The sequence below is a fragment of the Protomyctophum parallelum genome, assembly GCF_964188405.1.
Source record: "Protomyctophum parallelum genome assembly, chromosome: 7".
Lineage (NCBI taxonomy): Eukaryota > Metazoa > Chordata > Actinopteri > Myctophiformes > Myctophidae > Protomyctophum > Protomyctophum parallelum.
In genome coordinates this window covers 4,197,925-4,221,892 of record NC_139705.1, presented here as the reverse complement: position 1 = coordinate 4,221,892, position 23,968 = coordinate 4,197,925, and the positions used below count along the sequence as shown (strand labels likewise).

Sequence of the window (23,968 nt, the reverse complement as noted above, 5' to 3'; positions counted from 1 at the left end):
CCTCAATGAATTGCATTGAAATGAATGGGGCTATGGGGTGTTGTGCTAATTCACTTATTTCCATCGCTCAAAAATCCTCATAATGTAAATAGTATCCCAAGCGACACACTTTACTACTTATTTCGATGGAAATAAGTGAATTAGCACAAAAACCCAACCCCCATTGAGGGCTTATATTAGGGGAAATAGCCAATAATGCACTTTTGCACAAAATAACACCTGGACCTCTTTGGTGGGGACGTGACAACTACAAAGAAAGGTCAGAAAGCCTTCTAGTATGGAATTCTCCTTTAAGGCTTTAATTTTCCTTCACTTTTTTTCACTCTTTTACTGTCTCTCGTTATTTTCACGCTTCACCTGCAGGTCTCTGGAAAGGTGAGTTCTTGAATTGTGTTTAGAGACACAGGTTTACAAAAAGGACAAAAAACTTCAAAGGAGAAGAAGAAAGAAAATAAGTGCATACACACACACACAATACATTACACACACACACACACACACACACACACACACACACACACACACACACACGCACACGCCGTATAAAAATAAAATTCAATTCATGTGATTTTTTTTATTTTTTCATTGTGCAAGTTTAACCACTTTAAACTGCATGGTGTCCCTCTTTTGGGCAGGTCATATCAGAATTGTAAAGTGTCAAACATACACGCACGTCCTACGCATGCACACACACACACACACACACACGCACACGCACACGCACACGCACACACACACTTTACTGCCTGCAACTCATGAATAGATCAGTGCTGCTCATACAGCTGTTCTGCGCTATGAGTACGACGTCGTCAGCGCAAAAGAGAGCCGCCGTGTTGAATCAAGTCAATGCTTGGAATGGACGCCTCGTCTTTGAACTCTCCCCCTCCTCTCTCTTCATCTTTGCAGCGACGGAGACGAGAAGCGCACAGCTAGCCAGCCGTCTCTGTGTGTGGAGAGCAAGCTGGGGAGCGAGGACTCTCTGGCCGAGTACGGAGACAGCGTGGACATCCAGTTCAACGAGGACGGCTCCTTCATCGGCCAATACAGCGGCCGGGGGCCCGTTCCCCCCGGCCACGAGAGCTCTGGCCCCGCCTCCCCTGACAACGCGGCCCCACCCCCTCCTATCGCTCCATCCATGTCAACCATCCTGGATCGTCCCAGCTAGACACACACGCACCCACACACACACACACACATGCACACACACACAGACACACACACACACACACAGTCTGACTGCCTGCCTGCCTGCACCAAGACACAAAGGGACAGACCACTCTAGTCTTTAGACCTGACTCCACTGCCTGTAACAATACAGTTTGAGGACACACACTTGGCCCACAACACACGCACGCACGCACACACACACACACACACACACACACACACGCACACACACACACACTCATAAAAACAACTGTACACACAGGCACGCAACAAACAAACAAACACACACACACATGACAGAGCAGAGCTTCATTACATTCCACCGGTGTATGTCATGAAACCGTTTACACTTTACCGGATCGTCTCGGCCTTTCTACTTCGTTTACAACCACCTACAGAAACGACACACAGAAACACAATCACACACACAGAAACACATACACACACAGAAACACATACACACACAGAAACACGTACACACACAGAAACACGTACACACACACACACACACAGAAACATACAAATCCTAAATGCCTTTCCATTTATCAAACTAGAGTAATGCTTAATTCATATACTCTGTCACGCGATAATGTCGCTCACTGAAAAGAGCTGATCTCTATATACAAACTCACATTGTGTCACGACGCGATGCATTGTGAGCTCATACATTGTCTATTTTCGACACCATAACGTACAATGGCATATACACTAAATCAGGCTTAAGACGAGAGAGAGAGAGAGAGAGAGAGAGAGAGAGAGAGAGGAGGGGATAGTGCAAGGGGAGAGTATACTGTAGGCAAAGACAGGAGAAAATGAAGGAGAGGAGAAAATGAAGAGTGGGATGATGGAGGAATAGTCTTTCATCTCATCACCGACCAAAACGTCTGTCCACACCATCTCACCTTGTGCAACCATCTTCTTTTTTACAACCGTCCTTTTTTTTAAATTGTTATTAACTCTTGTTTTCTATGTTTTTGTATACGTAATCTTGCATAAATCACATTCATGAAAACACACACACATTGTTTATTTTCATGAAGTCATTCAGAAGGTTCGTGATCACGGCTTTGTTTACTTTGCACCGTGCACTATTTATTTGTGTTTTACGTGCATGTGTATTGGAATGAGTTACTATTTATTAAGGTGTGTGTGTGTGTGTGTGTGGACGTACAGTAAGCCTCCTAAACCTAAGATGCATGTCCCCTTAAGGCATTTTACAAATCCTTTAGTTAGGTTGATTTTGGTGTGTGTGTGTGTGTGTGTGTGTGTGTGTGTGAGTGTGTGTGAGTGTGTGTGTGTGTGTGTGTGTGTGTGTGTGTGTGTGTACTCGCATGCATGTGTGCACATTTTGGTGTACTAGTCTGCTCGTATGAGAGTGAGAGTGATTGTTCACACTCGTCATCCCTGCACCATGACTTGCAGCGATGTGAGAACTATAACTGCCTTAAAGAGAGTCCAGTACTGCCTCCTCTCCATCCTAGTCTTTACCCCCCATTCATCCATCTTATCTATCCATCATTCAACTGCCCACCCAGCCTGTTGTCCCAGTTATCCTCCCATACATTTAGCAATGACCTGCAGACACAAGGGGTGTCTGCAAACAGGAATGTGCTCGCGTGGTCATAATGCACGCAAACATACTCACACACACACACACACACACACACACACACACACACACGTGCATGCACACACTCTCAAACACACAAACACACACACACACACACACACACACACACACACACACACACACACACACACACACACACACACAATTACATGACACTAATGCCTACGATGTTCATGTGGAGGGGCCCGTCCACTGTAGCAAAACATTCATGGCCCCTGAGGTATGGGATGGAGGAGGAGAGACCGAGGGAGAGGGAGGGAAGAAGAGGAGGAGGAGGAGGAGGAGGACCGGGTTGGCAGAAAGAACGTTAAAAAAAAAAAAAAAAAGAGAATATGACATATCATTCTCTGAATGTAAATAGAACCTTGAGATTGTCTTTTTTTTCTTTTTTTTTAAGAGAAGATCAAATTGTAATCTTTTTTTTTTAAATTGTTGCTCCGTTTGATTTTGTACTAATGCACTCCTATGTTGACCTGCTGTAGCCCATGTATCATACTATCCCAACCCGTACCATTGTTTTTTCCCTGTTAGGTTGACCTGTTCCTCTCGTGTTGGTGAGTAGCCCAGCCAGGGACTTTTTTTTTAGAAAAGACTAGAATCATAGAATACCTTGCCCCTCCTCCCCGTTCTTGAGTTTCTTCATAGCACTAGAGATGCAGCAGATATTATTATTATTATTATGATTATTTACTAAACAATGTCATAAATGTTTATACGACTCGCCAAGGCAAACGCTGTTCTTGTGGAAGTGCAGGTGCAAAGATGCATCTGAATGCAAATTTGATGTCTTGTGCAGCCCTGGGTGGGTTGCTATTGGAAATCCATTTGAACCCATTCTGAACGGGAACCCATTTTGGTGTCGGCATCATGTTATGCTTTAGCTGTTGAAAAACAGCAGATCTACAAGCTCGTAGCTACGAGCTTGTAGATCGTAGCTACGAGCTTGTAGGTCTGCTATTTTTTGAAAAATCGAAGAACGACTGACATTTTTTAGAATCTGATCTCAGGTCAGAATGGGTTCATCGGACCAGTGTGTGTCCAGTGGAAACCTCGTGTGAATCTGATCTCAGGTCATTTGAAGCAGGACAACAAAGAAGGATTTCCCATAATTTCTGACCCAGGTCTGAACTTTCTTTTTTTTATCAGGGGTGGGCAGAGGAGGACTCGGAGGAAGCATGCCTGAGGAGGCGATGTTATCGACTCCTGTAAGACAATTTAACCCACGTTGACTCTTGTTACTTTATGTCACAGGGTGGAAAAAACTGGCACGTCTTTGGTGTGTATGACTTAACGTGACTAATCTTCACGTTTTTTGGGGCGATGTCCAGTGCCAAGCCAAACACGGCAAACTAATGAATACATCATGCGATCATTTACACTATAGAATACTCCTCCACGTCATGTTTTGCAGTTTTCACATTTCATTGCCTTGATTAATATGACAGGCACGCCCCCAGCTCCTCTGTGCTGCCCCTCCCGCTGCCTCTATGCTCTTAAACTGACGCTGACTGTATACAGTATGTCCAAGCGTCTGCCTGTATGTCTGGTTATCTGTCTGTCTATCTGTCGCAGCCTTCTTTTATAACTATAAGCGCGCTGGGGTAAAAAAAAAGGCATAGAAAACGGTAACAAAAAAAAGGGGGGGGGGGGGGGAATACTTTAGGTATAAATAACGATACTAACAAATGCATCTGTGTTATCATAACTTATCAGTGCAGACAATGTGATTGGTGTTGTCAGGGGTGATGATACAATCAATAACATGGTTAATAATCCACTTTGGTGACAATAGACCTCTATAAATCACATCTGAAGTATAGCAGGGACATGCAATGAGATTATACACTAGAGGTGACACGGAAACCAGGGCTTGTGTGGGTGTGTGTGCGTGATGTGTGATGGGAGAGAGAGGGGGAAAAGACTGGAGTCACACACACACGCACACGCAGATACACATACGTGCTGCTGGGTGGGCTGGGCAGGGTGTTGTATACTGAGATACAGGGGTGTGCTGATATTGTACCTGCTTGTTGCATTGTGCGCTGTACCGTATCTAAACTACTAACCCTGCACAGTCAACTAATAAATAAACATGGACTACGCATTATCCTAATCATGCTTTCTCCCTTTTTTTTTGGTATTTAATTTGTGTATTTAAGAGTATTATGTCTGCAAGATCAGCCTGGAGAATCGGAGCGGCAGGGGCGGTATTGCGGTCGCTGTACCGCACTGTTGTGACGCAAAGAGAGCTGAGTCAGAAGCTCTGTTTACCGAGCAATATTCGTTCCTACTCTCACCTATGGTCATGAAGTGTGGGTCATGACCGAAAGAATAAGGTCGCGAATACAAGCGGCCGAAATGAGTTTTCTTCGACGGGTGGCTGGCATCTCCCTTAGAGATAGGGTGAGAAGTTCAGTCACACGAGAGAGACTCGGAGTAGAACCGCTGCTCCTTCGCCTGGAAAGGAGCCAGCTGAGGTGGTTCGGGCATCTGGTTAGGATAGGAAACCTCTAGGGAGGTCCTCGACGCATGTCCCACTGGGAGGAGACCCCGGGGGGCAGACCAAGGCGCAGTTGGAGGAAACACATCAACTCACTGGCCTTTGGAACGTCTCGGGATCCCCCAGGAGGAAGTCAGTAATGTTGCTCTGGAGAGGGAGGTCTGGAGCACTCTGGTGGAGCTGTTGCCCCCACGGCCCGACTACGGATAAGCGTTTGAAGATGGATGGATGGATGGATGTCTGCATGAGCCGGATAGAAAATTCCGTTTCTGTATGCAGAATAGGTACTGTACATTTCAAACGAAAGCACAACAATACAAAAACTGTTACTGTGGACAACACCACAAAGTATTACACTTGTTTATAATAGGGTCCACCATTTTCAATTCATCAGAACATTTAGAGACGTACAAATATACACTTCTATAAACAAAAACAGGAAATCATCATATAAGGAGGTAAAAGGGGGGGGGGGGGGGATAGGTGCCCTTTGAGAGCAATTTTGAAGGAGTCAAGGGATTCACATGTCTTAATGACTGTTGGTAGGGCGTTCCACATTTCGGTGGCATGGGGGCGAAATTTATTTAGTCCCTTGTTTGTGCCGATTCTGGGTTGCACATGGTTTGTTGAACTCCCTCTGGTGTTGTGGGTGTGGACTTGTCACTTCATTGACATTAAGGTCAAAGAAGTATTTAGACAGGTAAATGGCATGGGTGTCTTAGTGGTGTAGTGAATCTTGGGGACCAGACCCATGGCAAGATGCTGTACTCTGTCGTCAACCCTAAGCCATTCCAGCCTGTCAAAATGGGCAGGGGTGAGGTGGGTTCAGGGAGAGAGGCCAAATAGTAGTCTGACCAGTTTGTTATGGGATGTCTGGAGCCTAGTTTTAAGGGCATAACAGATCATGTCTGTTGGGTTTGTGCATGAATGAAGGAGAGATAGAGAGCTGAAAGTTGATTGGTGGAATGCAGTGGGACAGGAAAGTTCTCTCTCATTGTAATTCACTCACCTACTTTGGCTATGCAGTAACTAGCAGGACCTGGCTACGTCCTCTCTCAGCCAACCTTTAATTGACCTTCTGGCTTCTGGGGTGATGCGTGTGGACTGTGTGGATACTACAACAACACATCCAGTCCAGACATCCACTCACTCTTCTTCATCCTCATTCACTACAGAGGAGGAGGCGTGGTGGGTTATGGGACCATGTTTCCATGAGACACCGTGTTCTTGCCTTGGGAAAGAAGCACGGAATGCAATTCGGTATAGTGAGGGGTTAAGGTCCTGCGTGCAAAGTGTCGTGACGTAGCGTATAGTCGGTGGGTGACCAGCCTGTCGATGGAATACTAAAAACGGAGGAAAATAAAGCGCGAGTGGTGTGGTGTGATAACTGTGATTTATATTGTTTGAGGGGCTTGCCGACCGACAGCGACACAAGGCGAGCGTCCGTCGCAACACACACACACCAATCAACGGAGCAACGACGCGCACAGCCCAGGAATCAGGAGGAGACATTTTGCACTATGATGATGATGATGATGATGAACCGAGCGGCTGTTGCGCAACAAGACGTGGCCGAGCCGCAGCAGAGGGACGCGGGGAGGACTGCCCGTTTCCAGCGACCACACGGTAAGTGTCAAGTGAAGGTAGAGAGTCCTTCATCCCATAGTCCCGGAGGGACGGCCGCATTGCGATTGGCTAATAGTACTCAGTTGTCGTCGCCCAGGGAGACAGACTGTCCTTAATTTGTAATCGAGAGCGGAGATGCCGTTTATATACCCGCAGACCGACGCACGGTTGTGTTTTATATAAACAACTCTCTTAACGAAACTACATATTTAGCTATGGTTTAAATTTATATTTACGAGTAGGCTAGTTGCTTGTTGTTGTCAACTCCTAGAAAATCCTAGTTTACATAGACGGCTGCTAGACATTGACAGTGCCCCTCCGGACTATGGGATGTGTACTGAAGACTGAGGAGTGAGTGACACGCTGTGCCTGTGTGTGTGGTCGTGCACAGCCGTTCTTGAATCTTGTACTTATTTCATGTGTGTGTAGATTCAGAATACCAACATATTATCATACCCACAATGGTGTGACTGCTGACTTTGACCTTGTCCAGTTTGACAAACAGGCGGCCCACAGAGCTCTCCCAGGCTTGTCGTGTGTGTGTGTGTGTGTGTGTGTGTGTGTGTGTGTGTGTGTGTGTGTGTGTGTGTGTGTGTGTGTGAGAGAGAGAGAGAGAGATATCGAGCGAGCATATTACGGTTTTACGATTTTGAACTCAACCCAGTGTGGTGCTGCAATTATGATCAAAGCCCATGCCCCATTTGTCGCATTAACACACATGATGCGGGATGAGAGTCATCATTGCACTCATCCGTTGAGTGCAATATAATATCTCTCTTTCTCTGTGTGTGTCGACCTGTTTATCAATATGACTGTCACTCTGTCTCAAGTGTCCATCTGTCTCAGTGTCTCAAGTGTCCATCTCGCAAGTCGCAACCCCCCTCTTTTCATCCTTGTTGTTGGCTGCAAGTTGCAACAGTTTTCTGAAGTTGGGGTATCGGGTGTCATTTGGGGAGGAAACAAACAGCAACACGTGCTGCACGGTGTTTCTATTCTGTAGTAGTGGACTGTGTGTGTGGGGCAGAAAGAAGAGTGTGCGCGAAGCGAACGCCCCAGCTCCTTGTGTCACACACACACACACACACACACACACACACACACACGTCTCGGTGTCTGTCGTCCGTCCGTGTGTAGTGCGGGCAAAAGAATGGAGCAAAATCAGAGACCGTCGGCACCGGTCTGGGGACCTGTCTGGCTGCGAATCCGGTGTGAGAGCACAGGTGAGCTGGCAATGTATCTGGATGGATTTGAGCGTCGTAGGCTACACGCCACAATAGCGGCCACTACATTGCATGAAATCCAGCATGACAGAGTGAGACTTGACTCATTATAATGCTTGCATTGAACCCGTGGTTGTCAAACTTTTTAATTTCAAAGACTGCCCCCCCCCCCCCCCCCCCATAAGCATAACTGTGCACAAATGGGGGACGGGGGGGGGGGGGACAGGGACAGGTCTGGTTCCATTTGTAGACCTACACACTATGTTACAGACATGAGTCATTGTAGATTCAGATTGACACACACACACACACACACACACACACACACACACACACCAAGAACTGCTGTAGTTTTTATTCTCGCATAGTGAATAATAGACGAACGTTTCGACTATCCACTGATCTATCCGCTGGATAGATATTATTCACTATGCAAGAATATAAACTAAAGCAGTTCTTGGTGTGTGTGTGTGTGACCCTGCATCACCGTTATTTCCATTATACTGTATTAATTAAAAAACAATGGCATTCCTTGGGATTGTTCTTGATAAGGAACTCATGGGTCAACTGGAGTGGGCTTCCTATGCCGTCCTGCCTTTTCCGGGTTGAAAAGCTCGTACTGTGGAGTCTGTTGGACTGCCCACAATGAGGTTGTCACCGACCTGGGGATGAACATGAGTGACAGCTTGCCTGTCAAATTGGAAAACGTCGTCTTATCCCGACTCGCCGGAGTTCTGGTATGTCGACAGACACGTATTATACATGCATAAGTGAACGCTCCTCCCACTTTTCACTGTCTGCAAAAAAAGGTTGCTAAATCACATACTCGCACACTCACTCACCTGGGCGACACTTTTTGTTTCGCTCTCGTGTTCAATCTGTCACAGACATACTCACACCACCACCACCACCACCAGCACCACACAGACCAACCCCCTCACACACCACGAGGGCAGTAGTTCTTCCAGCCATGTCCAAGAAAGAAACGCAACTGACTCAGAATCCCCTACAAAAGATCTGGGTTCCATGGATGAACAGCAAGCTGAGTCGACGGAGAGGCTGTGAGTATGAATACAGATATGCACACACACACACACACACACACACACACACACACACACACACACACACACACACACACACACACACACACAGACACAGACAGACACGCATCTGACATGTTGATACTTGTAAATACAGTTATATGTCATTTTGATTTGGATGCGTTTGAATGTAGGGCAGTTCAGTTTCACACCGTTTTTGGGGGGCCTGTTTGCTCAAGTGTGAGGTTTTTGAAACTGTTTCGTGGAAGTGGGAACACGGTGTCCCTTAGTGTAGGGGACCTGAGGGTCATTCACCCCAGAGGTCAAGGCTGTGGCCGTGTCTGTCTTTGCAATGGAGTGTATGTGTGTGCATGTGTGTGCATGTGTGTGTGTGTGTGTGTGTGTGTGTGTGTGTGTGTGTGTGTGCTCTAATAGTAAGTGATATAAATTTGATTTATCTTGCTTTCATCAACGGCAGAATCAAATGCACATTTCTTTCTTTTTTTTGTTGATCTCTCAAATCTCTCCCTTTTGCCTGTGTCTGTTTCAGCATCCGTGCCACAGTTTACTAACTCCCCGACCATGATAGTAATGGTGGGTCTCCCAGCCCGGGGAAAGACCTATATTTCCAAGAAGCTTACAAGATATCTCAACTGGATTGGAGTTCCTACTAGAGGTTGGCCTACAGTACACAACATCTCAGACACACAGTGAAACTCAAGCAAAGAATCAAGCAAATCAATGTATTTTCAGGGGTCACTTTACAATAAGGGCCGATTCATACTCCTATTTTACCGCTGTTTCGGCGCTGTAGTGCCGAAATGATTTTGGCTCGTCAGAAATTTTCAGTAGCACCGAAAAGCCGACTTTAGGACGCCCCCCCCGAACCTCAAATGACGTCAAATTGTTGACTCTACAGCGCCGAACCGACTTTTATTCGGCTCTAAAATAGGAGTATGAATCGGCCCTAAGACTTCATCATATGCTTTTCTGATGTCACTTCCTCTTCCTGTGATAGTATTCAATGTTGGGCAGTACAGGAGAGATGCCACACGTATCTACAACAACTATGAGTTCTTCAGTGCCGACAACGAAGAGGCCATGAAAATACGGAAGTATGGCGAATTCACACAGTTTATTTTGAATACATTTCTGACTGTGACATGTTGGCAGGCTGTAGGGTTATGGTTAGGGTTAATTTGATTCAAATGTAGGCCACACATGTAGGCCAGGGGTCCTCAATAGGCGGACCGCGGTCCACGACCGGACAGCGGACCACCTCCCTGGGCATTTTATTTTTTTACTTTACAAAATAAAAGTGTTCTTTGTGCCTCAACACAATACCTCTCATTTGCTGTGATTTTTTGGAGGGGAATATTTGTGAAACATTTTATTTCCATACTCTGCACTGTTTGGAAGGGATCCGATTTGTATTAGCTTGCCTTGGTGTGACTGTATGTACTAAACAGGCATAGAGCCCCGCTCTCCGCTGGCCGCTGTGTGGCCCGCGCCGCGCTCATGGGACCGGACCTTACATTATTAGTGGACCTTCAGCATTTCTAGTTGAGGACCCCTGCTGTGTAGGCCATAAACATTTGAGCATGAAGCAATCACCTTCAAAAGTTACAGTAGTCTTTGGGGAATTAGCTGAACCAACAATGTGTTGTTGGAGGGAAAACCAAGTAAAACTGCATGTTAAAACATATGCATTATTTTACAGGGCTTGTGCCATCACTGCCCTGCAAGATGTGTGCGCCTACTTTACCAGAGGGCAAGGCCAGGTGGCGGTGAGTAAAACAGACACCTTATTAACTTATTGACAGTTTTCTGAAAAAGCTATGTTTCTATGTCAGTCGTTCATTCGATTTTTCCAAAATAGCAGACCTAGTGGCGCGCTATGAGCTTGTAGATCTGCTATTTTTCAATTGCTAAAGCATAACATAATGCTAACACCGAAAGGGGTTCCCGCCCAAAATGGTTTAGCTCATTCGCCACCGACACACAGCCATCTGGTGGCTGAATCAATATTTGTAGATTGATCCAAAACAGCAGCCTGGAAAAAAGAAATCCGAGATATTAGGATTCTAAAAACTCCGTTCCCATAGACGGCATGAGCCAGTGGACTTTTCATTTCCGTTTTTTCCGCCCGTATTTTTCATCGCACCAGAACAAGGAAGCGCTCGTTGGAAATCACTCAACCGTCCGGCGTAACCACCTGTTTCTAAATGTCACATAATGCAGGAGGCAGCAAAATGTTGTGTTGTTGAAAACAAACACTTCCAAACTCTGACACACTGAAAAATAATCAAATGCAGGGCATTTCTTGACAGAAAGTAGCTCATAACGTTTCTATGGTGGATTTTTATGAAACAAAAACTTTGCAGATAGAAAGAGGATAATTCAAGCTTTCCGTACAGCTGAAAAAAAATGTGAGTTTAACATTGTTTAATGCAATCAGACAGGACTTTTCTGTTTGGATGAATGGGGCTGTCAAGGCCAGAAAGTAGTTTTTTTTTACCACTCAGTGAACGTTCCCGCATAACTTCCAGGTACGATGATGTCATGCGCATACCCTCTATACAATCAAGTATTGTGCCATCTATCGTATTGGTGTGAAATAAGCCTGTCTATCATTTTTTTTTTGTTCTTACACATTTGGGAAACATTGTGTATGGTAATCTTAATTGAGACGAAATCATATATTCTCACATCTCTTATTCTATGTCCCCTAATTAGGTGTTTGATGCCACGAACACTACATCAGAACGCAGAGAGCTTATCCTCAGCTTTGCCCAAGGGAACGGATACAAGGTCAGTGTGTGTGCACGTGTGTGTGCGTCGTGCGCTCTTTGACCTGTTGTTTTTTTAGAAGTTGAAAGCGGAGAGTGAAATCACTGTGAAAGGTATCATAACGCAAGTGTAATTTCCTCGTCATTTTCTAATCATTTTGTCTCCCCTCATTCATTCATCCATCCATCCTTCCTCTCCTGCCTCCTATCTCCTCATCCATCCTTCCTCTCCTGCCGCCTATCTCCTCATCCATCCTTCCTCTCCTGCCTCCTATCTCCTCACCCATCCTTCCTCTCCTGCCGCCTATCTCCTCATCCATCCTTCCTCTCCTGCCTCCTATCTCCTCACCCATCCTTCCTCTCCTGCCTCCTATCTCCTCATCCATCCTTCCTCTCCTGCCTCCTATCTCCTCACCCATCCTTCCTCTCCTGCCTCTGCAGGTGTTCTTTGTCGAATCGATATGTGACGATCCTGAAATCATTGCTGAGAATATCAAAGTAAGTGTTCACCCGTGCATGCATGTGTGTGTGTGTGTGTTCATTCATGCATGTGCCCCCCGTGCATGCGCACAAGGCGAGCGTGCTTAATGTGAACACATGCCGTGTTTGTGTTTCAGGACCCTGGTTCCAAGAGCGCCGCATGGCATTCTATTTTTAAGCGAGGGATCTGCTCGAGAGCAAAATCTGATATTACCGAGTCACGTGCCACCGGGGGGATTATTTTTTTTTGTTGTTGACCCAGAGCCAAGTAGACTGACTGGACATGTGGTGACTTTCCTGCTCTCTCTCTGTCTGTCTGTCTGTCTGTCTGTCTGTCTGTCTGTCTGTTCCCATAGCAAGTGAAGCTGAGCAGTCCAGACTACGTGGACTGTGACAAGGAGGAAGCAGTGACTGACTTCCTGAAGCGGATTGAATGCTACAAGGTCACCTATGTCCCGCTAGACGACGACAAGGACAGGTAATGATTATCCGATGGCTGTGGATCAGAAGACCGCTGTGAATGAGATGAGATTAGTGTTGATTAATTTAATTTAAAGATATTTTTTTTGCGGCTTACGCCTTTTATTGATTTTTGAAGGGACAGACAGTAGGCTGACAGGAAACGGGAGAGAGATGGGGGGATGACATGCAGTAAAGGCCGTGTCGGGTCCGGGAGTCGAACCCGCGGCACACTGCGACTGGATTACCAGTCCGGTGCCCAGACCGTTACGCTACGGCCTGGGCCGAAATGGGTTAATTTAGACCAGATGAGAAGAGTTGGGTATAAAGATTAACATAATCATAACGCATAATTAACGTGGGACCACCATTCTGGTTGCAGCCCTCCATGAAATCCAACAAATTATATATGTATATCATTGTCTAAAACAAATACTTTCAGGAAACGTATTCCAGTATTCCAATGTAGCCGTCATAAGCATTAAGTCAATGCTTTTCATTGGTTAACTATTTATATAACCGGCAGACTTAACCCATTTAGGCCTGCCGCCTGACGTCAACATTTAAAAAATGCATTTTTTTAAATGTATTTTTTCTGAAAAACCTCATCTTTCTACATCAGTGGTTCTCAATATTTCATGTCAAGGACCTCAAAAATTGTACTATGCCGCCGACCCCCCCCCATCTGAAAATATGTTGTTCCAGGGACCCTCGAGAACCAAAGACCAAAGTTAAAAACTGAAACACCGAAAGAATATATATTCGAAGATTTAAGGCACATTTTCACGAATTTTCAAAAATAGCAGACCTACAAGCTCATAGCGCGCCAGCGCTATGAGCTTGTAGACCTGCTATTTTTCAATAGCTAAATTATAAGTGTTTAGAACACCAAAAGGGGTTAATGGGTTAACCAAACACGTATTGCTGTAGTGTAGCATGGTGAAGTTAATTTACCAAAAAAAAAACATTTAAAATATGGGGATACTGCCTTACCGCAACGATATGCTATCTATTAACCGTCTTCCTGCCATTGCCGAAGCCCTTCGGCAATTGAAGCATTAATTTGATATTAACGCTTGCTGCCATTGCCGAAGCCCTTCGGCAATTGCACTTTTATAGTGCATATGATTGATCAAGCCATAATGCTACTCACGTTAGCCGGTTAGCTAGCAGTGTTGTTAGCACTGCACTGGATCGTTCATATTAATTCACCGTCGCCATAAGAATCCATTCTATCCGTTTCTTTCAATCGCCTGTATCTCCTATTCCTTGTCCCAGATGGCATTTTTGGTCAAAACAGCGTTTCTTTGACGGCACGAGCCGACGTTGTGGAGTGCTAAAATGTACCGGCATGATTCGATCATGTAAACAAAGGTTGTCTTGGCAACGTAAAGCTGGCAGGGATAAGCTCACTTCCGGTTGAGGCAAAATGTGGCTTTTCAAAATAAGAGCTAAAATAAAAAAAATGCTGGCATGAATTAGGTCCTAATTTCTCAATAAATGGCAGCAGTAAAAGGGTTAACCCATTCTGACCGGGCACCCATTTTGGTGTCGGCATCATGTTATGCTTTAGCTATTTAAAAATAGCAGATCTACAAGCCCATATCGCGCCACCGAGTGGCGCGATACGAGCTTGTAGGTCTGCTATTTTTTGAAAAATCGAAGAGCGACTGACATTTTTTTTAATCTGATCTCAGGTCAGAATGGGTTATGTTTCCTGTGTCAACCCCTGCACACTCTCTTCTTGTCTCCGCGCAGGAACTTGTCCTACATCAAGATCTTCAACGTGGGCAGTCGGTACCTGGTGAACCGGGTCCAGGACCACATCCAGAGCAGGATCGTGTACTATCTGATGAACATCCACGTCACGCCGCGCTCCATCTACCTGAGCCGACACGGAGAGAGTGAACTCAACGTCATCGGCCGCATCGGGGGAGACTCTGGTCTGTCTCCTGGCGGACACAAGGTCAGAAGTCGTCTTCCGAAAATAATATATATATATATATATATATTCAAAGATCTGTGCCGCATTTTTAACGATTTTTCAAAGAAATTGCAGACCTGCAAGCTCGTAGCGCGCCACTCGGTGGCGCGCTATGAGCTTGTAGATCTGCTATTTTTCAATCGCTAAAGTAGACTCTGGTCTGTCTCCTGGCGGACACAAGGTCAGAAGTCGTCTTCCGAAAAGAATATATATATATATATATATTCAAAGATCTGTGCCGCATTTTTAACGATTTTTCAAAAAATAGCAGACCTACAAGCTATGAGCTTGTAGATTTTCAATCGCTAAAGTATAACATAATGCTTAGTTAAAACACCAAAAGGGGTTCCTGCCCAGAATGGGCTAATGTACGTATAAATGGCCGTCTAAAAACGGGTCATGAATGAAAGTTTTTATTAGAAGTTGAAACAACGTTGTTTCAACGTCTATATATAGAATGTCTATATAGGCATTTAAGCTTAGACCGCTAAAAACGTTCAAATTTTTAGACCAATTATAACCTATTTTTAGACGGACGTCTAATAGACCAATTATAAGTAACCTAAGTAACAAAAACTTAAATCCGAATGATAATGCTCAATGCGATCTAAAAACCATTCCGTTTTTGGACTAATGTATACACTGCTTCGGATGTAAGTTCATTCTGGTCTTTCTGAGCATTCTCCAAGGCGCTCATATCCAAGGCGCGCCGAGGAGTTTGCACAAAGAGCGCGTTATTTCGTGCATTTCGTGTGTGTGTGTGTGTGTGTGTGTGTGTGTGTGTTCAACGGTCTCTCTCTCACACTCTCTCTCTCTCTCAAAAATAACGAGCGACCCGATACAATAATAATCAGTGTGTTGCGTGCCCTGGCCGTGCTGTAGATAATAAAGTACACATAAAAACGAGATGATCACCTTCCCAGCGGAGAAGGGGAGCCGCAGCGGGTGGGGGAAAAAAGACGGTAAACATAATATGTCCGCCCCTATCCAAGCAGCAGCCTCAAAACTACTGCGGAATGAAATTATGGGATTTCAAAGTGTCGTCTTTCGTCTTGACAGTCACAATGAATGAACTGTCTATATTTTATCTGTCCAGCAGATGGCGTAGTTTCACGTTAATTAACATATATCATGTCTTATATCACATGCATGTAAACATTCGTTCAAAATGACCATTTCCCATGTAAACTTGCGGCAAAAAACATTACATCGGATGTATTTTATTCGGAAGTATTTATTCGGAATGATCACCCTAGCCACGTAGCCATTGTGTAGAATCGTTCCCAGGTCAAATTGGGTTAAACTCATCGGGGGATACCAACAACTGCCTATACATGCCTGGATATAGCTACTGTATGTACCTTTTGTGTCATATTTGATGTGTATAATAGTACAGTATGTCTCTTCTTCTCCCAGTATGCCAATGCACTGGGTGCTTACATGCGTGGCCAGAACATCCCGGACCTGAAGGTGTGGACCAGCCATATGAAAAGAACCATCCAGACGGCAGAGGGCCTCGGGGTCCAGTATGAGCAGTGGAAGGCCCTTAATGAGATAGACGCTGTGAGTGCTACAGTAATATGTGACTACATTTGACTGAGGATTGGACTTTTTTGGAATGTCATATGGAAGCAGGGAATCATAGCTTCAAATTGACATATTGGTTGTTCAGTTTGACCCACCAGTTTTGGAGATATGGCTTACAGAGTGATGTCTTGCGGAAAACGGCGAGTTGAGAAAACAGGCTTGAAAGGTTCACTTCTGTGGTCTCTTAACATTACACCTATAGCTACATGTTTGGGCATTTATTTCATATTTACATGTCAATTTCAGCTCTGACATTTATAGTATGTGAAGAGTCTGCCTGTGCTATAAACCCATAAAAAAAAGGGCAGTGAAAAGCTGGAATTTGCGCGATGGCAGTCTCTCAGTCAAATCTGGTCACACATGTGTATATCATTCATATACGTTTTGTCCCCTCTGTCTATAGAAAGTCATGTTATGAAAATGTTGGGGGCCATTTATTGTCAATGGCTTAGTAGTGTTAGTGTACACATTGGCATTCCATGATTTCTCTCAGTACTTTCCTCTGGAACACTGTTTTTATGGGTTTGCGAGTAAATATGTTTCCGTTTCCTACATTTAAAAAAGCTGTATATTTTCAAAATATTTAAAAAAGACACGACTTTTCAATAATTAGATAATTATTGAAACTAATTAGATTAAATTCCAACATTTGGGGGGGGGGGGGTCGCGGCCTGAAAAGGTTGAGAACCACTGGTGTAGGACATGTTTGAGCACAACCTGCAGTGCACATCATTTTTATTTTGCCATAATTGTTATGAAATGAGTTATTAAATGTGAGAGAGACATTATTCAGCTCTCCTCTTGCTCTTCCAGGGGGTCTGCGAAGAGATGATGTACGAGGAGATCCAACAGAATTACCCAGAGGAGTTTGCACTGAGAGACCAAGACAAGTACCGTTACCGATATCCCAAGGGAGAGGTGAAGAAACGCATACTCACAGAACGCTGCTGTAAACGCTGCTTTTCCAGTAGCGCTGTAACGGAGATTTGTTAGAATTTGACAGTGTGTGTTGGGCATGTAACGATACACTCAACTCACGATACGATACGTATCACGATATGAGGTCCACGATACGATCTTTCACGAGTATTTTCAACGCAATTATTTTCCAGACAAATGTAATAGCTAAATAATGCTGAAACCGAAACATATATTTTTTTAATGATTTATCTCCCCCCCCCAAGCTTTCTTCACAATTTTTATTTAACTACATTGCAAAAGTAGCATTACTTTTCATGTAAAATTACTTACCGGTAATTTCTGTGCAACAACTGTAAACATGCTTTAATGTTTAAACCTAGCTCGAGTTAACATTTCTTCTTTTCTTTGATGGCATCTTAGGATAGATGTAGACCTATTTGACAGTGCAGAAACATAATTGCCTTCCTTGATGTATTAATGAGCATCAATAAGGACCATCACCTGGGCACAGACACACACAGCTCCCCTCTGCAGGCCTCTACTACTGAAAGGGACTGCATGGAGTATGTGTACTGTGCATATGTTTCCAACGCTATGTGTACAGTATGTGTTGACTCTTGTGTATGTGCCCCAGTCGTACGAGGACCTGGTCCAGCGCCTGGAGCCAGTCATCATGGAACTGGAAAGACAGGAGAATGTTTTAGTCATCTGTCATCAGGCGGTCATGCGATGTCTGCTTGCATACTTCCTGGACAAGAGCGCCGGTGAGACGGATTATACATCTCAAGTGTCATCGTGTTACTCTTTTTTTCTTTTTTTTTAGAGGGGGTGCGACATTCCTACAGTATGTAAAGTACAAAGATTGAAGGATTGAACTCGGTGGCATCAGTAGCTCAGTAGATAGAGCAGCCATTTGGGAATTGGAAGGGCCCTATGGTTCTACCCCTGGCTCCTCCTCCAGGCTTCATGAAGAGGTTGCCCTGAGCAAGACATTTAACCCATTTTGGGCGGGAACCCCTTTTGGTGTTAGCATTTATGTTATGCTTTAGCTATTGGAAAAATAGCAGATCTACAAGCTCATAGCGCACCACCGAGTGGCGCGCTATGAGCTTGTACGTCTGCTATTTTTGAAAAATCGAAGAACGACTGACACAGAAACATGGCTTTTTCAGGAAACTGTCAGGACGTAGAAGACATTTTTAGACTCTGGTTTTTCACACTTTTGGAGTATATCCAGGGGTCATAATCGAAGATTTCACGTGTGCATTTTGTATATCAAAAGTCTCAAAGTCCAATCTTTTATACGGTCTTCAGGGGGAAGGGGTTTTCATCTGAACGTGTTGCTGACTGATTCAGCGGACCCCCTCCACCCTCATCACTGTGATTGGCTGAGACACACCCAGCTCCTGTTTCACTGGGAAATGCAATCAAGATATGGTCACAAAAGCCATTTAAGCTGGTCTTTAATTATTCCCCCAGTGCACTCATCTGAGCAGCACACTGCTGGTTCAAATGCAGTAAAGTAATGGCCCTTTATGGATCAGTAAATACCCATTATTACCCTTTGTTTTATTGGATGTGGGCCCTTTATTCTCCAAGAAGGAAAACACTTGTCTAAAGTGGATGGGGCCTGTAAGCTCTGATTCACATCTTGTTGGCCATGATTTTGAAACACTGAACGCTCGCTCTCTGGGCTCTATCTTGCGGCAGGGGCCCTTTTTTCCCCTTCATTTGGTATTGTGTGAGAGGAGTTCCCGCTTTAAACTGGCTGTCTTATGCCACCACCTAAATCCTTAAAACACCTCCGCTACCCATTACATTATGCAGGTGTGGTTTGGGCAAATTGGGCCCCACTGACCATTCATTCATTCATTCATTCATTCATTCAAACCTTTATTTATTCTCGAAAGACATTGAGGTCACCCTCATTTGCAGTGTTGTCCAGACTATAGAGCGTCGCAGTCCCTCCCCCTTTCAGAAAAACGAGTGGCCAAGGAAATGAAAACCCAATGCATTCTCCCATTTCTTATTTAATTTATTTAAAGACCTTTTAAGCGCCGTACGAAGCCAACTCTTGTCGTGACAAATCATGACAACACACACAAACAAAGTTTTCGGGCCAAACAAATAATTACAAAGAAGAAAAACAACAAAGAAAGTGTTGTGTAACCTGCCGTTTTTTTCTACTTTCTAATTCTTTGTTTGGCCGAAAACTTGTGTGTGTTGTCATGATTTGTCACGACAAGAGTTGGCTTCGTACGACGCTTAAAAGGTCTTTAAATAAATTAAATAAGAAATGGGGAGAATGCATTGGGTTTTCATTTCCTGGGCCACTCGTTTTTCTGAAAGGGGGAGGGACTGCGACGCTCTATACTGATAATTGCACATCACGGTTATTATAGTTTTCCATTTTTCTTTATTTTTTATTTCGTTTTGACTTTCAGTCTAGAATGCCTGCTAAAATCGACAGAAGTGACCTGTTATATTTAAATTGCATAACGCTAATACTCAGATGAATCTATTAAACATTAATAACAACATGCTTATATACCGAATTATGAAGATTAGTGATATTTATGACTCAAAGTTATGTCCAGCATTATAGAATGCAACTCTTATTTTCTCTGCAGATGAGCTGCCCTACCTGAAGTGTCCTCTGCACACAGTATTGAAACTCACCCCAGTCGCATACGGTCAGTCTCATCACCTTCTATTTCTGCCACTTTTGTCTATTTATTTTTTATGTAACTCATGATTAGAGCATTGGTTCCAGGGGGTCCCCTGCAGCTGAATGATTGATATCCAGTTAAGAACCAAATGGACCCTTAGGGCCGATTCATACTCCTATTTTAGAGCCGAATAAAAGTCGGTTCGGCTCTGTAGAGCCTACAATGTGACGTCATTTGAGGTTCGGGGGGGGGGGGGGGCGTGTACCGTCCTAAAGTCGGCTCTTCGGTGCTACTGAAAGTTTATTATTCATACCGAAATTATTTCGGCACTACAGCGCCGAAACAGCGGTAAAATATGAGTATGAATCGGCCCTTACAGATCCCAAATGGACCCTTACAGATCTGTAACGACGAGAGTGTGAAAATACAATGGGGAAACATTTGTTCACGCTCAGTTAAACGAACGGAGGAGTTTCAGTCTAGATTCCGGTCCCAAAGATAGAAAGCGTATCGTCCTTGGCCTAACTGAGTCTTTGAAATGAAAGGATTGCTACATGGTTTTCATGTCCTCTCCCTTGTTCTCTCACAGGTTGTAAAGTAGAGTGAAATTAAAGCATTGCTACATGGTTTTCATGTCCTCTCCCTTGTTCTCTCACAGGTTGTATTAATGTATTAATGTATTAAATTAAAGGATTGCTACATGGTTTTCATGTCCTCTCCCTTGTTCTCTCACAGGTTGTATTAATGTATTAATGTATTAAATTAAAGGATTGCTACATGGTTTTCATGTCCTCTCCCTTGTTCTCTCACAGGTTGTATTAATGTATTAATGTATTAAATGAAAAGATTGCTACAATGGTTTTCATGTCCTCTCCCTTGTTCTCTCACAGGTTGTATTAATGTATTAATGTATTAAATTAAAGGATTGCTACATGGTTTTCATGTCCTCTCCCTTGTTCTCTCACAGGTTGTATTAATGTATTAATGTATTAAATTAAAGGATTGCTACATGGTTTTCATGTCCTCTCCCTTGTTCTCTCACAGGTTGTAAAGTAGAGTCGGTCTTCCTTCATGTCGAAGCTGTGAACACTCACAGGGACAAACCAGAAGTGAGTGATACTTCTAACCAATGTTATGTACTGAGAAATTCATCATTTATCGGGTCTTCTCATTTTTGACAGCAGACCAGTATGAAATGAAATGGTTGCACAAGTTGAGCTGTGCCTTTTTGTTTGTCTTTCTCACTGGTGCAGTCGAGGCAAACAGTTACATATAAGAGCAGAGAAGGACTCGCACACGGGACTAAAGAGATCAGACTATAGAGCACCGAAGTCTGACGTCACTTTCAGTAGAGGGCGTCAGTCCCCAGGTTCATGTATTTTTTTTAGTTGCATTGAAATCGCCATAGGAGGATTTTTAGATTGCTTCATATAAGAACTGTGTTTGAAAAATAAACACGTCACCCCGGCCGCTTCACTCATATGGATATGAAGAATCAACTGACTGAGAGAAAACGCTAATGCTACTGCTGCTGAATGAGTTACATTTTCGCTAGAAGCAGACTGTATCATTATATGAGTGACTGACTGTTGCAAACGATACAGAGACACCTCCCTGACAATAACGCAGAGACAGCTTGTTTATTTTTGGACCACAACGCTTATAGTAGACGATATTAAGATCACCCCATGTTATTCTCCATAGAGAAATTACTTCCGCGAACCGGGGGAATCGAAGGGATGAGCGAGTTACGTCAGGACTTCGGTGCTCTACAGTCTACAGGACGATAGTCCTATAGTCGATATACAGACCCGAATCTTTGAATGAAGACTTTTTACATGCAGCCGAGACCTATAGTCTGATGTCTTTATTCCTGTGCACACCGTGTACACTGTACAGTGTGCCAGAAGTTAATGCTGTGGGACAAATAATCGCACTAATAATGTCCTTTCTCTTTGACTCTTGCTGTGTTTTCTTACACTTACCAATAAACTCGATCACACACATGTACATGCGCGTGCACTCACTCGCACACACGCGCTCACACACACACACACACACACACACACACACACACACACACACACACACTAATCACCACTGTTTTTGTCTGCCTTTCAGAATGTGGATATTGACAGAGACCCAGTGGAGGCGCTAGAAACAGTTCCTGACCACATCTAGTTCTTTTCTTGGAAGGTTTATAAAACAAAAGAAAATATGTATTCAATGTAATAATCATAGCCATTGCTGTGACTGTTGTAAAATTCTTAACCTGGTTTGTGAAAAAAGGAAAACGTGACATTTCTCAGATGGCAGGCTATTTCATTTATAATGCACTTTATATTGCTGGGTACTTAGTTTAGACAGTTTTTGGTTTAGACTAGTCATTGGTTAGACCAGTCATTAGTCCTACAACTACAACCTATCTCAAACCCTCACCCTAAACCTAACCTCCCACGGGGGCAGCACACCTAAACCTTAACCTTAACCCATGTCTAACCAATGACTAGTCTAAACTAAGTATGCACCCCTCTCAAACCCTCACCCTAAACCTAACCTCCCACGGGGGCAGCACACCTAAACCTTAACCTTAACCCGTGTCTAACCAATGACTAGTCTAAACTATATGAACCCCTCTCAAACCCTCACCCTAAACCTAACCTCCCAACGGGGCAGCACACCTAAACCTTAACCTTAACCCATGTCTAACCAATGACTAGTCTAAACTAAGTATGCACCCCTCTCAAACCCTCACCCTAAACCTAACCTCCCAACGGGGCAGCACACCTAAACCTTAACCTTAACCCGTGTCTAACCAATGACTAGTCTAAACTATATGAACCCCTCTCAAACCCTCACCCTAAACCTAACCTCCCAACGGGGCAGCACACCTAAACCTTAACCTTAACCCATGTCTAACCAATGACTAGTCTAAACTATATGAACCCCTCTCAAACCCTCACCCTAAACCTAACCTCCCAACGGGGCAGCACACCTAAACCTTAACCTTAACCCATGTCTAACCAATGACTAGTCTAAACTATATGAACCCCTCTCAAACCCTCACCCTAAACCTAACCTCCCAACGGGGGCAGCACACCTAAACCATAACCTTAACCCATGTCTAACCAATGACTAGTCTAAACTAAGTATGCACCCCGGCTGTTATATGATTATGAAGAATAAGGTTCCTCCTTTTATGACACATGAACCTCTGTGGCTGAACACTGGCCAAACTACCTGAATATCTACCTGGATACTCTTGAATGTGCCCTCCTTTATACATATAATTGGACGTCTTCCTCCTTCAACCCTCTCCTTTTACCCTGTGCTTCACATTCACATTGATTTCTTCAATGCAGCTCACTAGTCATGCCATATCAAACTGAGTAATGAGCCAACATATACAGTAGTTGCTTAATACTTACTTACTAACTTACAGTTGTTGCATTCCAAGAGTACCCAAAAGGTAGAACCTGGCCAGAAGTTGAAAAGTAGGTGTTTTTTGTTTTTTTTGTTCTTCAGTTAAAAGAAGTGGAGTCAACCTGGAGTTGACATGGTAACACACTGCCATACTATGGTGTCATAATATACTGTACTGTCATATGAGTGAAGGTACACCACTGCCCCATACCACTGTGCCTCAATTATGATTATTTTATGGTATCAGAATAGAAACTATGCAGCCTGCAGACATGCATGCACACACACACACACACACACAATGTACACGCACATACACACTTGAGGATGAAGCCTAATGTACAAAATGTATAATGACGCACGTGTTTTTACCTCGTATGGATTACAACCTAAATGGAATCTGTTACCTATGTGATGCTGTGAATACAACCTTTAAATATTTTCTAAAGATCATTTTTGTTTTTTTTATT

The 23,968-nt window shown here is 44.0% G+C and overlaps 2 protein-coding genes across 4 annotated transcripts in view; both read left to right on the top strand.

Moving 5' to 3' along the window:
- LOC310862358 (neural cell adhesion molecule L1.1-like) overlaps positions 1 to 2,183 on the top strand; it is an 83,340-nt gene extending 81,157 nt beyond the window's left edge. Inside the window, exon 28 of the mRNA XM_083770227.1 lies at positions 907 to 2,183. Coding sequence (XP_083626353.1) covers positions 907 to 1,165 — 259 coding nt within the window. The 3' untranslated portion in view covers positions 1,166 to 2,183. The remainder of the gene's footprint in view (positions 1 to 906) is intronic.
- Positions 2,184 to 6,633: 4,450 nt separating this feature from the next.
- LOC310862355 (6-phosphofructo-2-kinase/fructose-2,6-bisphosphatase-like) lies at positions 6,634 to 22,379 on the top strand. Of its 3 annotated transcripts, XM_083770222.1 has the most exons (15): positions 6,634 to 6,923; positions 9,031 to 9,204; positions 9,737 to 9,862; positions 10,205 to 10,301; positions 10,907 to 10,973; positions 11,923 to 11,997; positions 12,417 to 12,473; positions 12,812 to 12,933; positions 14,673 to 14,880; positions 16,315 to 16,461; positions 17,299 to 17,403; positions 18,041 to 18,170; positions 20,037 to 20,099; positions 21,120 to 21,184; positions 22,197 to 22,379. In XM_083770222.1, exons 1-15 carry the CDS (start codon positions 6,818 to 6,820, stop codon positions 22,254 to 22,256), a joined length of 1,602 nt encoding a protein of 533 aa, XP_083626348.1. In that variant the 5' UTR covers positions 6,634 to 6,817; the 3' UTR covers positions 22,257 to 22,379. The 3 variants fall into 3 exon arrangements, with proteins under 3 accessions (XP_083626348.1, XP_083626349.1, XP_083626350.1); XM_083770223.1 differs by lacking the exon at positions 9,031 to 9,204; XM_083770224.1 differs by lacking the exons at positions 6,634 to 6,923; positions 9,031 to 9,204 and adding an exon at positions 8,030 to 8,143.
- The last annotated feature ends 1,589 nt before the right edge of the window (positions 22,380 to 23,968 follow it).

Bases quoted from the DNA above. Each gene is read 5' to 3' on its own strand.
- LOC310862355 (XM_083770222.1), top strand. From the start codon at position 6,818: ATGATGATGATGATGATGATGAACCGAGCGGCTGTTGCGCAACAAGAC. The intron at 6,924-9,030 runs GTAAGTGTCAAG...AATCTGTCACAG, and splicing joins CCGTTTCCAGCGACCACACG to ACATACTCACACCACCACCA. The intron at 11,998-12,416 runs GTCAGTGTGTGT...CTGCCTCTGCAG, and splicing joins CCCAAGGGAACGGATACAAG to GTGTTCTTTGTCGAATCGAT.